Source organism: Nicotiana tabacum, chromosome 22 (assembly GCF_000715075.1).
Source record: "Nicotiana tabacum cultivar K326 chromosome 22, ASM71507v2, whole genome shotgun sequence".
Classification (NCBI taxonomy): Eukaryota; Viridiplantae; Streptophyta; class Magnoliopsida; order Solanales; family Solanaceae; genus Nicotiana; species Nicotiana tabacum.
In genome coordinates this window covers 47,450,467-47,466,337 of record NC_134101.1, presented here as the reverse complement: position 1 = coordinate 47,466,337, position 15,871 = coordinate 47,450,467, and the positions used below count along the sequence as shown (strand labels likewise).

General features: G+C 34.9%; 2 protein-coding genes across 2 annotated transcripts; one reads left to right on the top strand and one right to left on the bottom strand.

The window, feature by feature from the left end:
- Positions 1-298: 298 nt before the first annotated feature.
- On the top strand, positions 299-1,214 carry LOC107782702 (dirigent protein 22-like). The gene has a single exon (XM_016603632.2). The coding sequence runs from the start codon at positions 441-443 to the stop codon at positions 1,005-1,007; it is 567 nt and encodes a 188-aa protein (XP_016459118.1). The 5' UTR covers positions 299-440; the 3' UTR covers positions 1,008-1,214.
- Positions 1,215-11,632: 10,418 nt separating this feature from the next.
- Positions 11,633-15,475, bottom strand: LOC107782703 (3-dehydrosphinganine reductase TSC10A). Its single transcript, XM_016603633.2, is given in 4 exon segments — positions 11,633-11,856; positions 11,858-12,090; positions 13,586-13,733; positions 14,859-15,475. Coding segments are annotated over 4 exon segments (999 nt in total). The 5' UTR covers positions 15,405-15,475; the 3' UTR covers positions 11,633-11,784.
- Between the last annotated feature and the right edge of the window lie 396 nt (positions 15,476-15,871).

The following is a 15,871-nucleotide window of genomic DNA, read 5'->3' as shown; positions in this document are numbered from 1 at the left end:
TTCCAAAATAAATTTGAAAAATATGTTTTAAAAATTGATGTCCATTTTCATTTTCAAATCAAACTTCACCCAAATTAAATTTTTGAGAACAAATTTGAGAATCTATAATAACGCTAGCTAAGTATTTTGAGATAATGGTGGACCACATCCACTTCAAGCGAAACTCATGCATTATCATTTATTGGTAGCAAAAGCGAAAGACACCATCTATAGTAAAATTTACTTCAACTCAATTACTAAAAACTTTTGATGTCCTTCTATCACCTTCAAAATCAAGCAAATTCCAGAGGTCCACATTCCAGTCTCCACTATGATAGAAGAAAAGGGATACACCATCAACATCTTCACCAACAAAATAAATAATCAACTCAGTATACTCTCCCTCTATAAGAATCTCCCTGTTGTACTCTTTCAACTTACCAAACTTTCTACTTTACAAAATGGCTTCTTTCTATAGTTACACTCTCTCTATTCCGTATTTCGTAATTCTCTCAATCCTCTTTAATCCTTCACAAGGATCGTTTGTTGAGGAATTTTCTGATATTCTAGCCACAAAACGAAGTGAGAAAACGAGCCGCCTCCATTTCTACTTCCATGACATTGTCAGTGGAAAAAATCCTTCTTCAATCAAAGTCATTTCAACAGGAGGAGATGGAATCTACGGTTTTGGTAAAACTTTCATTTTTGATGATGCATTAACGGTAGGGCCTAATGCATCATCTAAGATTATAGGAAGAGCACAGGGGATTTACTCCATCGCTTCGCAGAGTGAGCTTGCATTGCTTATGGTTTTGACCTTTGAATTCATTGAAGGCAAGTATAATGGCAGCAGCATAAGTATTCTTGGGAGAAATTCAGTTCCCAGAGATGTTAGGGAGATGCCTATTGTGGGAGGCACTGGACTGTTTAGGTTTGCTAGAGGTTATGCATTGGCCCATACTTTTAAGTTTGATATAAAGAGTGGAAATGCTATTGTAGAATACAATGTGTTTGTTCAACACTTTTGAAGCATTTTGAGACTGATCATTAGCGCTATAGTTAAGAAAAACTGTGTCTGGAGCTTATATAAAGTAGCAGTCCCAGGCGCAATTAGTTTTTTTTTTTTAAATTATTCCATCCATGGCAAGCTATTAGTTTCTTTTTCACTTTTCTGGGTATTCTAAATTATTGTCTTCTTTTAATCGAAAAGTTTTATTCCTAAATTTACAAGATTATGTGCTATTTGGAAGAGGTGCAACCCACAAATTGGTTCCCTACTTCTTGAGCCCTTGCACAAATGACTAATGATCTTTCAGCTCTTTCCTTTTCTATGTAATAAGACGCCGGTTCTTCTCGGTCATGCTTGGTAATTGTTAAGTTAATCTTCTCCCAATATCTTTCACTGAATCTTCTCCTTTCCCTAATAGTTTTAAGCCAATTTTTTTAAAAAGACGTTCTATATGTTCCTTCTCTTTGCAAAAATCTTGTCCAACAAAAGGGACATGGTATTCATGAGATGGAAATACAGACAAGTTCGAGCTGCCTCCTTTTGTTACCCACACAAAAAGCCCTTCCCCTGAAAAAATCAAAGAGCCTGTACTTCTCGGTTTGAAGAAGAGATGGTTAAAACATACACTACTAGAAACGCTAAAAACCGACCAAATGTTTCCCACCAACGTTGGTCGGTCAAAAAAAGCAACCAAAAACCGTTCAATTTGGACGGAAACTAGAAAAAAAAAATTACATTTTTTTAAAAATAAATAAGAAAAAAAATATTTTACATTTTTTAAAAAATAAATACCGACGAAAGTTGGTCGGTAAATTGGTCAACAAGTTGACCCAGCTGGTCACACTTGCTTAGTCAAAGAAACTTTTGGATTACCGACCAACTTTGGTTGGTAATGTGGACCAAAATTTTTAAATTTTAATAATTATTTTATTATTTAAAATATTTTATAAAATTTAAGAATTTATATTTAAAATTACCGACCAACGTTGGTCGGTATATTTTATTTTCTGGAAAATAACCGACTAAAGTTGGTCGGTTATTAGGTCAACATTGATCAAACTTTTGAATCACTTTTATATTTACTATCTAAATAATATAAATGTAATTCGTTAACACTTTTATAATACAAATAATGAATACACTAACATATACTATAACATGCTATATATGTAGTTAAAGTAGTACAACGAAGCGTGCGTTTTATATATATATATATAGTCAAACATTTTGATTTTAATATTCAACAATGCATCTAAGTAAGTTATAAGTCGATGAATCAATTTACAAATAGATATATTTGATGATAAATTATATATACCAATTAGGATCTTCACTTATCATCAAATATATCTATTTGTACATTGATTCATCGACTTATAACTTACTTAGATGCATCGATGAATATTAAAAACAAAACGTTTGACCTATAGCGACTAATAGTAAAAATAAAACATCTCGACCTATATCGATTAATCTATGTCATGCATTATTAGTGATGAATGAATGAAAAATAGAAGAATTAATACTAAACATCTTTGACATGTATATATATCACAAATTAAAGAAATGAAAGAAGTTATTAGTATTAAGTAAACGAGTTAAATTAATAGGTCAAATATTGTCTAACTTTTAATTTGAATCACATTAATATTTACTATCTAAATAATATAAATATAATTCGTTAACACTTTTGTAATACAAATAATGAATACACTAACATATGCTATAACATGCTATATATGTAGTTAAAGTAGTACAACGAAGCGTGTGTGTTATATATATAAACACACTAACATATACTATAACAAGCTATATATATATAGTTAAAGTATTACAATGAAGTGTGTGTGTGTGTGTGTGTGTGTGTGTGTGTGTATATATAGAGGTATAGCCGTATATATATAAGAACACGAAGCGCTAGGACCACAGGGTCGGATTCTTTTAGGGATAGACTTGTGAAGATCCTAATTAGTATATATAATTTATCATCAAATATATCTATTTGTAAATTGATTCATCGGCTTATAACTTACTTAGATGCATCGATGAATATTAAAAATAAAACGTTTGACATATATCGACTAATAGTAAAAATAAAACGTCTCGACCTATATCGATTAATCTATGTCATGCATTATTAATGATGAACGAATGAAAAAAGAAGTTATTAGCATCAATTACAATATAGTGTATGTGTGAGAGAGAGAGAGAAATTACTCATATACTTAATTATAACTTAGAAAATTTACTTAGATAGATGCTATTATAATTTATTAAAAGTAAATAGTTAATATAATAATTTATAAAGATTATGCTTATAGTTTATAATCATTTATAATAATTGTATAGTTAAATAAAATAAATGCTTATAGTTTATAATTTATTTTTTATAGTTTATAATATTTTAAGAAAAAAACACAAAAAAAAATAGTTTTTTTTAAAAAAAACGACCAAAGTTGGTTGGTTTTTAGTCAAACGGTCAACACTTAATGTACCGACCAAAATTACAGACCAACTTTGGTCGGTAATTCTAAAATCATAATTGAAATACGGGATTCCCCTCATTTCTCTTACCTTTCTTCTCCAAATTTCCCCTAACTTCTCATTTAATACCTTCCCATCTCCTTCTCTATTTCCCTCACACAAATCTCATTCCCCGCCTCGCGTCGCCATCGCCCAGCTGCCGACGTCGCCACTGCCGCGCTGCCTCCTTCTCCACCTCCTAAAAATTTTAGGTTTGAATTACAACTTATTTCTTTGTTAATTCTAGGTTTTGTTAATTAGTTATGAATTAGTTTCAATTGATTAGTGTTTCAATTGATTATTTTAACATTGCATTAATTTTATTGAAATCTAGGGTTTAGGTCTTGTTTTAATTAGTTTTATTAATTAATTAGTTTTGTTAATTAGTTAATCGGTTATGAATTAGTTTCAATTGATGAGTTTTTCAATTTTGAGTTTGTATTGTCTTGAATAGTTTATTTAGAATTGAATTATTAACTTTGTATTGTCTTGAATAGTTTAGTTAGAATCTAGGGTTTAGGATTTGTTCTTGTGAATCAAACTTTTAGGGTATGGGTTAAATTTTTAGGATATAAATTGAACTTTTAGTTTATGTTTAAACTCGTAGGATATGAATTGAACTTTTAGTTTTTAGGATTTGTTCTCGTGAATTGAACTTTTAGGATATGTATTGAACTTTTTGGATATGAATTAAACTTGTAGGATATAAATTGAACCTTTAGGGTATGGGTTGAATTTTTAGAATATAAATTGAACTTTTAGTTTATATTTAAACTCGTAGGATATGAATTGAACTTTTAGTTTTTAGGATTCGTTCTTGTGAATTGAACTTTTAGGATATGAATTGAACTTTTTGGATATAAATTAAACTTGTAGGATATAAATTGAACTTTTAGGATATGAATTGAACTTTTTGGATATAAATTGAACTTGTAGGATATAAATTGGACCTTTTGGATATGAATTGAACTTTTAGGATATAAATTGAACGTTTAGGATATAAATCGAACCTTTTGGATATGAATTAAACTTTTTAGGATATAAATTAAACTTTTAGGATATAAATTGAATCTTTTGGATATGAATTGAACTTTTTAGGATATAAATTGAAATTTTAGTTTATAATTAATTATATTTAATATAATTTAATTTTTGGTGTAATTAGAAAAAAAATTATCTTGAATTAACTAAAAAAAATTAATTAATTTATAATTATAGAATAAATAATTTAATCTTGTTTTATTTGTATAGATGGAATATCGTACTTGGATGTACAATAGGAATTATCCTAATTGGCGGGGATTGCGGGAGAATTTTGTAGAAGGGGTTGATGACTTTATTAGACATGCAATGTCACTTCCACCATACCAAAGTGAAGGAGTAATTAGGTGCCCTTGTGTCAGGTGCGATTGTATGAAGTTTAAAAAATCGGAGGAAGTTAAGCTTCATCTTTATAGGAAGGGGTTTATAGAGAATTACTTTGTGTGGACTAATCATGGAGAGATCAATGGTAGCCGTGGGATATTTCATAACATGGTTGTTGGTGAAAGTAGTAGGTCGGTGGAGAATACAAATCTTGATTCTAGAATTCAGGATATGGTTGCGGATGCTTTTGGGGGTGAGCCCAATGAAAATGTTGAACAAACTCCTAATGATGACGCAAAATATTTTTATGAACAGTTAGAGGAAGCTAGTCGTCCACTACGTGAAGGAAGTCCGCACTATGAGCTGTCTGTTGCAATTAGTTTACTAAGTATCAAATCTGATTGGAATATTTCTCAAGCAGCCATGGACTTTTTCATTGACCTTATGAGTGAACTAGTTGACCCTAATATCAACTTACCTGGTGATTTCTATAAGGCAAAGAGATTGCTTTCTAAGTTAGGACTTTCGTCAATGAGAATTGATTGTTGTGAAGATGGTTTGCATGTTATATTATAAAGATGATGCAACTTTAGACAATTGTAAATTTTGTGAAAAGCCTCGTTTCAAGAGGCTTTCTAGCGGGAATATGGTTGATGTCAAGGCGATGCATTATTTACCTCTTATACGTAGGTTAAAGAGGTTATATGCGTCGATGAGTTCTGCTCATCATATGAGATGGCACTTTGAAAATAGAAGACCACCTGGTATTATGTGTCATCCTTCAGATGGAGAAGCTTGGAAGCACTTTGATAGGACATATCCAGATTTTGCTAGTAAACCAAGGAACATTCGGTTAGGTCTGTGAGCGGATGGCTTTACGCCTTTTTTCTATATATGTGACACCATATTCATGTTGGTCTATCTTTCTTACACCTTATAATCTACCACCTAAGTTGTGTATGACTAGTCCATATATATTCTTAAATTGTATTATCCCGGGTCCACGTAATCCAAAAAGTTTGATTGATGTATATTTGCAACCTTTGATTAATGAGCTAAAACAATTGTGGTATGATGGTGTTGAAACATATGACATATCAACCAAGCAGAATTTCAATTTGTGTGCTAATTTAATGTGGACTATTAACGATTTTCTTGCTTATGGAATATTGTCTGGGTGGATGACTGCAGGGAAGCTAGCTTGTCCTTACTGCATGAAAAATGGTAAAGCGTTCACTTTGAAACATGGCCGAAAGCAATCATGGTTTGATTGTCACCGTCAATTCTTGCCTGATGATCATGAGTTTAGAAGGATGAAAAATGCATTCAAAAAGAATAAAGTGGAATATGATTTTCCACCTCCGATACTTTCAGGTGAGGAAATTTGGGAGAGGGTCCAGAACTTCAGTAAAGTTACTAAGGCTCCATCTTATAGATTCCCCGAATATGGTGTTACTCATAATTGGACGAAACAAAGTATATTTTGGGAGTTGCCTTATTGGAAGGATAATCTTCTCCAACACAACCTTGATGTTACGCATATTGATAAGAATTATTTTGACAATTTGTTCAACACAGTGATCGATGTTAAAGGTAAGACAAAAGATAATCTGAAGGCTAGAATGGACTTACAAGAATATTGCATGCGGCCTGAATTATACTTGCAGACAAAAAACAATTGTAAGGTGTTCAAGTCCAAAGCAAGTTATACATTCACTTTGGAGGAAAGACGATAAATTTGTGATTGGGTTACGAAATTGAAGATGCCTGAGGGTTATGCGTCGAATCTTGGGAAAAAAAGTAGATGAGGTAGGGAAGTTGAGCCATTTGAAAAGTCATGACTGTCATGTTTTCATGGAGACCTTAGTGTCTATTGCATTTTGTGATTTGCCTGAAAGAATCTGAAAACCCATCACAGAGATTAGTTTATTTTTCAAAGACTTGTGTTTTACCACACTAAGGGAAGAAAACCTACTTCAGATGAATCAGAACATTCGTGTAACTTCTAGTAAGATGGAAAAACTATTTCCATATGATTTCTTTAATGTGATGGAACACCTTCCAATCCACCTTGTACACGAGGCATAACTTGGAGGGTTTGTTCAATGCAGATGGATGTATCCCTTTGAGAGGTAATATTATAAGTTTGATGTAATATTCTATTTTATTTTAATGTTCTTGGCTAACATGACATTATGTAGGACAATTGGCAAATGCAAACAATTTGTTAAGCAGAGGAATAGGATTGAAGGATCTATATGCGAAGCCTATCTTGAAAAGGAAACTGCACATTTTTGTTCTTATTATTTTGAGAGTAACGTGCCATGTTCTAGGAATAGGACCAATAGGCACACGACCGAATGTATGAATAATCCATTATATCCACCAATGTCCATATTCAATCAACCAGGACGATATTCTAAGGATGTTAGAAAGAGAAGTTTGAGTGATATGGAGTATAAGTCAGCTACACTTCATGTGTTGCTAAATTGTCCCGAAGCTGTACCATTTCTCAAGTAAGTATTGATTTATTAGTTATCAAAATGTAAAATTTACTGTGATTACATATTGATGCAACTACTAAAAATATTTGACGTGTCACAGTCACTTTGTGGGTCAATTTGGCCATGATATTGTATATACGAGATTTGATACGTGGTTCAAACAGTTTGTAAGTTTATCCGGATAATTTTCTTCGGATGTTCCCGCTATAAAAATTGATTCATAAGTTGTGCTAACTTATGAATTTTTTTAACACTATGTAGGTAAATGATCCAAATAATGGTGTAAATAAATTTTTGAAAGATATATCTTGGGGACCTGGCTTCAAGTCGCAACAATGTCTAAGTACGTAGTGAATGGTTATAAGTTTCATACAGATGATTGCTCTAAAAATAAAAATAGCAACAGCAGCGGGGTGTGAGTTCAAGGTGATGATGGCAACCAAGTTGGAGATATTGATTATTATGGTGTGGTCAAAGAAATATTACAACTAGAATATACAAGTTGTCCATATAAGAAATTGATGCTCGTTAGATGCAAGTGGTTTGACCCAAATCCAACAAGAGGTTCAAGAGTACACCACCAATACAACATAATTGAGGTTAATCATACGAGAGAGTATGATCGCTATGATCCTTTCATAATTGCACATAACGTTAGGCAAGTGTATTATGCTCCTTATCCATTGCGGCGGAATAAGTCCGATTGGTGGGTTGTAATAAAAACTAAGCATGTAAGTAGGGTGGAAGTCGAGAATGTGTTAACATGTTGCATATCAAAACGATATCTCCAGTATTCACCAAATAGTGGACGATCAGTTAGAAAATAATTTGGAACATCCTGAACGCATATTGGAAGAAGTTGATATAAATAAAGTAACAATTATAGAAAATGAGGACGAAGAATTAACTGATGAAGCTCAAACAAGTGAGGACGAAGAATTCTCGGACGAGGAACAATACGTCGATGAGGATTAAAAAGTTGGTTTTTTAAAGCACTCTCATTTTGTAGCTAGTTTCTTATATGTTTCAATCTAAATGTGTATTATATTATGCAGATGGCAGGAAAGGGTCAAGGTAACAATGACCCTACTAGTTCTCAGGGTCGAGCAAAGGGTAGGAAGGGAAAGAGGAGGGTAGATAATAATAGTCCCTCTTGTCCACCCTTTTCAGAGATGCCTATGTCTTATCCTCCACCACACGGCTATACTGAGCTGCCACAGTATCATGAGTCGTACACCTTCATCCAGACACTAGGTCTTCTATCACTGGGCCATAGGACTATACGTCCGACATACAGTGCAGCTGCCTCACAGCCATCTGCATCGCGGCCATCTACATCACATCCCTATATATCACATCCATCCATGTCACAGCCACTCGGGTCACAGCCATCAGTATCACAGCCACTTGGGTCGCTTCCAGCTATGTCGCAGTCACAGAGATCGCAACTATCTTCATCATCGACTCCATCTATTTCAGGCCTTCGCCTGCGAGGTGGTAGCTCTAACCCGCCTACACCGTCTACATATGCCTCTGATACACATGTTTCGGATAATGATGACGAGGTAGTGCATTACGATCGATATGGCAGGATCATCTTAGTCCCTGAGGGTGATGGGTAAGTGTTATTTGTTATTTTTGCGTCTATTATTTTGTAACATTTTTACTAAGATATTAATGTATTTTTATTGTTAAATTGAAGGTTCGGGCCGGGTAATAAGACTACGAAGATAATCATCGATGCCATCAAAAAGCTTTATGATGGCCCTTATGCGACTTGGACTGATTTCCCATTCTCGCCGAAGGAGCAAATTTTCAATCAATTTAAGGTATAAATGTTCTTTTAACCAATTTAATAATTTATATTTATGATGTTTCCATCTAATATTTAACTTTTGAAATACAGAGCAAGTGTGTATGGGAAGAACGCTATAGCGCGGAAGTGACTGCAAATTTTCATCATAAAGCTCGCAAGAGATTGACGGATGCTTTATCGGATGCTAGAAAGAAGAACAAGAGGCATGGCTCGTTACTTGAGAATTTATGGAATGATTTTCAAAGGAAATGGCTTACCGCGGAGTTCTTAGAGAAGAGCAAAAAGGGAAAGAAAGATCGCGCATCCGAGAAGGGAGGCTCCTTGCACACTGGAGGTGCGATCAACTTAGGGACAATAAAAAGAAGTTTGGTACGTAATTGCTTAAATTATCTTACTTTTCTAAGTATATCTATTATGTTTATTAACTAAATTAATTTATTTTCAGGAAAAGAAGTATGGGCGTCCAATGAGCCATGATGAGCTATTCAAGGAGACGCGTATTGTAAAGAAAAAGAAAGAGGGGGATCAAGATAGGTGGGTCGAGGACCGGGCCTCGACTGCATATGTAAGCTTTCAATTTTCTTTAAGTATTATAATTTACTTTTATAAGAATTTTGAAATACTGATTTAATTTAAAATAATATAGGGTCGCTACCAAAGTAACGTGGAGGAATTCATTCGTAATCATCCAGCTGGTGAATCGGGCGAGCCAACACAACCTTCGGACGAGGATGCTGAAAGAATATGGTTGGATTCTATTGGCGTCCAAAATGGAGAAAGGTATACGGGCTTCCTACTAAAAAGTCCCATCGCTATAAATGTGGAATGCAAGGAATAGGGACTTCCTCGCAAGGCGAGCAACTTAATATGGAGAGCCTCTCCGCTATGCGGGAGACAGTGACAAAGCTCACATTCGAGCTAGAAGCGGTCAAAGAAAGAGAAAGGCTTAGAGATGCTCAATTCCTTGGCATGCAAGCTCAGATCAGAACTCTCTTATCTACTGGAGCTTTTCTGTTGCCCCGGTCTCGTGAGTCATCGCTAGAGGGTCGACTTCCACATGATCGTTCCTCCCGTCCTGCTCGTGATCGTTCCTCCCGTCCTCCCCGTGATCGTTCTTCCCGTCCTCCACAAGACCGTTTTCTTTACCTTCTTGTAAATGAAAGTTCATAAGACGGTGATAATGATGTTGTAGAAAATACCCCCTGACTTTTATATACTTTGAACTAGACAAATAGAACCAGTTTTGAACTTGTTGTAATTAGTTTTAACTTGGTTTTGGATTGTTATGTTCAATTGAACTTTAATTTGTTAGTTTTAAAATATATATTGAATGTTTGGTTGTTGTTGTGTTGTTGTTATTGTTGTGTTGTTGTTGTAATTCAGTTGTTAGGGGTATTGGTATGCTGGCAGGTGGTGTAGCTACCAAAACAGGCATTTTATGTCAAAATTAAACCCAGAAAACCGACCAAAGTTGGTCGGTTTTTAATAAATAAATAAAAAAATTATAAATTACCGACCAAAGTTGGTCGGTTAATGAACATTGAATTCCTAGAATTCAACATTACCGACCAACTTTGGTCGGTATTTTGCATGTACTGTTGAGGTTACCGACCAAAGTTGGTCGGTACTGTTTAATTTTGATTATTTTAAATATATATATATTTTCAATTACTGACCAAAGTTGGTCGATTTTTATTTTATTTTAATAATTAATAAAAACATAAATTAATTACACCGACCAACTTTGGTCGGTAAAATTAAATTAATAAAATATGTTTCCGACTAAAGTTGGTCGGTAAATAATTTAAATTGTCGGATGGTCGTTTAAAGCTACCGAGTTGGTAATTTCCGACCAACTTTGGTCGGTAAACCATTCCTACCATTAAAATATCGTCCACACCCAAATGGTCGCGTTTTGGTCGGTAATTGGCCATAACCGACCAACTTTGGTCGGTTTTTAGCGGATTTCTAGTAGTGAGAAGCAGGTGGATATTCAGAATGGTTACAGTTTATTTACACTTATAACATTTAGTTCTTTTACTTCTATACATAATTCGAACTGAAAGCCGTAAATTTAACTGCATTGGCCTAGGATCCGTACATGAGGGAAAGTTACTGGTGAGGGCACAAAAAGCAAATGCTCGTTGGTGGTACTGATGGCTTGCGGTTGACTAAACCACAGGGAAAAGAAAGTGCAGTTATTCTTCCCAACATTTCAATGATCTGTCCACTTATTCCTCCATTACTGCATATTATTTGTTTAACCTTCCTGTCTCCATGTATTAATTGGACATATGCACATGAAATTTATTCCTTTTCCTTCCTGTCTCTGTCTCAAGAATATTAAGCTTAAAAGCAAAACTAATAGTAGCAGTTGATAGAGAACCTACAACCTTACCAGTTAACTAAAAATCTATGAACTTCAAGTACAGTAGATAGAAAAAACTGGTTAAATTAGCCAGCGAAACTTGGTAATGGACAAAATCTAATAGGAACGAGGACTACATAGTTTTGGTCTTAGTATACCCGTGGATCAAACTACAAACTAAATTTTTAAGGAAGTTGCAAAAAGCATTTGTTAGACTGTGCTAAGTGAATTCGCTATTTCCTTCCTCCAGGCATTTCTCTATGCTTCCGTACCAATTCCACTGGAAACATAGGACCAGCAACACGTAATGTTCCAGCAGCCATCACTTCGACAAATGCCATCAGGAATGATCTTTGAGGAGATAGACCAGCAGTTGCTATGGAAAGCAAGAATCCCTCAAAGTTGCAGGGGACAGTAAAATTTCCTGATTTAATGCCATTCAAAGCTATCTTGGCAACTTCGTCAGCTTTCATGGCACCAGAAGAAGCTGCTATTATACTAGTCACCCGTGGCCTTCTTTTGTTCTCTGCAATAACGATGAGACTTTCATAATTGTTGTTCAAACGGGTGAAATACTGAAAAATAGATGGTAAAAGAGTATAACCAAAATTATTCAGACTTAAGCTGATTATCAGTCAGGTAAGCAGCACCTATCAAGTATATTAAACAATGTGTGCATGCCTCAGAAGCAAGGGTACTAGGAGTATCTAAGATTTCATCTCAAATGCTTTGAATGAGATGGGTGCAACACCGAAAGTGATGATGATGTCCATGCGCATTATTAGTGCATGCATTATCTCCATGGGATATTAGTGCATGCATTATCTCCCAAGGTTCAATATTAGTGCATGCATTATCTCCATGCGCACTCTTCACATTTTCTCTTCTTCTCTCTTCTTTCGGATTGGTAAATAGTAAACTATTAAAATAAAGAGAGCACCAAGCAGGTTCACACAAAAAAAATGCAGCAACAGGTTACAATGGTTAAATGAGAATAGAGACAAAACTGCAAGACTGAAATATGCAAATAAGAATAGAAAAGTATCAGTCTAAAAGTCATAAAGAATGGAACTCCTGAACTCGCATAAGCATGTCAACACCTTGACCACATTCTTCTTACTAAAACGAAGCAGAGGCAATACACATTAAGCTTCAAACTGTTCTAGAGCTGTACTATCCAAATAGACCAAACGACACTCCAATGCAGCATTTAACATCCTGTCAGGTTCTAGGAATCCTCATGCCATTTCAAGAAGATAAAAGGCAGAAACAGATCTTGCATAGCCAATTGAATCACGATAAAATGTACTCCATTTAATATGTGCAACACATCATGAGCTATATCATAATCAAGGAGCAAATATTTTCTGGTTCTGTTCCTCTAGGCATATATAATAAATTGACTAATCAATTTGTGCTATCCCATGCTTACAACTAACAGTTCTGAGTAATTGGTTAAAAGACCAGTGCTATCGTCTTTTTCATTTTCAACTTGCTTGATCAAACTTCTATGTGCTCTCAAAAAAAGATAAAGAAAAATGAGACTAAAGAAAAGGATATATAACTAACATATCAATTTAGATTCAGAGGTAGATCTCATTTAGAGTTAGTGGTTTCGGAGTGGATATGGTCATATTACATTTTAAATTTTTATTACATAGACAAACATGAAGCAAGCAGAAAGAAATGGGTTTGGTTGACCCACCCCCAACCCAACTGAAGGGCTAGATCTGCCTCTGTTTAGAAACAGCGCTAGAATAACCCAGTTCTTTTTTCTTTCTTTTTTTGATAAGGTAAAGTTAGACTTGTTTGCTTTGTTGGAAAGAAATCCCAATGCAAAGGTTTATATATGTAACTCTATTAAACAACCACTAACCTACAATCCTTCCGGCATGATGATTTATTCATAAGAAATAAGATAAAACCAATTTTTAATATTTAAACAAGTAGCATATCATTTTAGTTCGTGCATTGTAATAACAACCAGAAGAAACAGAGTGGGATCTATTCTCATGTCCAACCTTCAGCAAATCCAGGAGTTTCAGTGTCCGGGGGAAATATTAGTGATACGTGAATATTTTCACCAATAACCTCCTGCTGCAATGCTTCTGCCAGTCCTTTGAGGCCAAACTTACTGGCTGAATAAGCTGTATAACCATATATGCCAACCTAAGACAAAATAAAATACCAAACGAAAACCAAATCAGCTATTAAGAGACAGAAACATGGTTAAAGTTCAGTAATACAATTGTATGGGGAAAGAAATTCTGTTGATTCTATCATATTTTAGCATCACAGACCAAGCTCCACTCTTTCAAGTTATAAACTTTTGAAGAAATGTTGCTGGCTAAAGACACAAGTTCTCCCTTAATTATGCCATATTGTTGCATCACGGACCAATCTCCAGTCTTTCAGGTTAAACTACTATTTGAGAAAGTATGTGCAGAGGCAGATCTTTCGGTTAAACTTTTAACCATGAATACACATACATGTGAACACAAGGGAAACAAAATTAGTTGTATTGGACGATTGCGATGATCATCTCTAACTTATTGTTCTTTCCTTTTGTCCAAAAATTCCTAGACGAAATAACAAATAAAAATTGCAATAGAGATTAGATATCAATGGGAACAGAAGATTAAGTAAGATTCATATTCAAGAATTGTGTACCAACTAGCATAATGCAAAATCATAAGATTGCCCACACTTTGTGAATTAGTATAGCTGTCACTAAGCATTTTCCTTGGACTTTTGCTATAAATATCAAATCTCATCTTCAATTCTTACAGGGCAAACTGCAGAAATGGTCGAAGAGAAATTTGACAGCACAAATTAAGGCAAAAGAGTATAATGCAATCAAGCATGTTCATATAATGCAATCAAGCATGCCCTTGACTTGGTGTAAGCATAGTTGGTAAAGAAATATTCACATCAGGATACATTAGCTCCTTAATCGTCCTCGTGTCCACAGATATACCAATTTGGCAGCACTACTAATTTCTTTTAACTCTATGTTCGGTATAACAGAATCTGAGAAAATCATTTTGCGGTGTTTGGTTACCTTACATTTGCGAAAAATGCCTTCTCCCATTTCCTTAGGATCTATGATACTCCTTGTACCAGTGGTATTCACATTTACTTATATACCTAACAAAACTCCTAAGTAAAATATTTTGGATGATACATATTTTCCTCCATATTTAACCGCACCTAAGAGTAAGTTTAACCTTTAAATCAGAGGTCTATGAGGTTAGATCAGCATTGAAATTGAAACCTGAACCAGAGATATCAAACCTGGCCAGCTTGTGAAGACATGATAGCGATGGATCCAGGTCCGCGGCCGCTCCTATTCTTCATTCCAGGCAAAGCAGCTTTAATCAAATGAAAAGTCCCGGTCAAATTCACATCAATCATGAACTTGATCTCCTCAATCTTTTGGGTCTCCAATTCCTCAGGTACAAATACGCCCTGATTGCACACCAACACATCAATAGGCCCTGCATCTTCTATAGCTTCCTTTACGGCCTCGTAGTTTCTGACGTCAGCGCTGAAAATGGCCACGTCGCGGCCAGTGGAAAGCCGAATCGCATCCCTCGCTTCCTCGAGCTTGCTAGTGTTACGAGCGAGGATTGAGACTTTTGCTCCCTCTGAAGCAGCCCGTTGAGCTAGAGCTAGGCCAATGCCGCTTGACCCGCCTGTGATGAACACGTGGCGGTTCTTAATTGGGACTTTTGCGGGACGTGGTCGGACGATGAACGCGAGGAAGGCTAAGAGGAATAGAGGGACGAGGAGGAGGAGAAGGAGAAGGAGAGAGAAAAAGCCTAAGCTGAAAGCCGCCATTGACAACAGTTCCAGGTCAGGAGATAGAAGATTACTATCCGGTTAATCAAGATTTTTGGTTAATAATATATGAATTATTTTTAGTTAGATTTGAAGTTTGATGTATTTGTTATAAAACAATAAAATAAAAGAAGAAGAAAGTATTGCGAGAAAGGTAGAGATAAAATTCTTATTGGTTTGAGATAATTATAATGAAATAGAAAATTGACTTAGCCACCAAATAACAAATTATAAAATCTCTCTAAAACCTTAATTAAAATAAAACCCAGTAGAAAAAAAATTTAGAGAAGGAAAAAGAGTACACATGTTTAGAAATACGCCTTTTGGTTGCCTCATTAAAAATCTTGCAAGAAAAACTCAATGGGACAAAACATTGTAAGGGAAAAAGAGTACAACGTGTATTAACTCCTTCTGATAAGAACATCAATTCACATCTTTGAGCCTTCGCATTCGAATGTGTACCATCT

Excerpts from the sequence above, each read along its gene's own strand:
- LOC107782702 (XM_016603632.2), top strand. The coding sequence starts at position 441 with ATGGCTTCTTTCTATAGTTACACTCTCTCTATTCCGTATTTCGTAATT.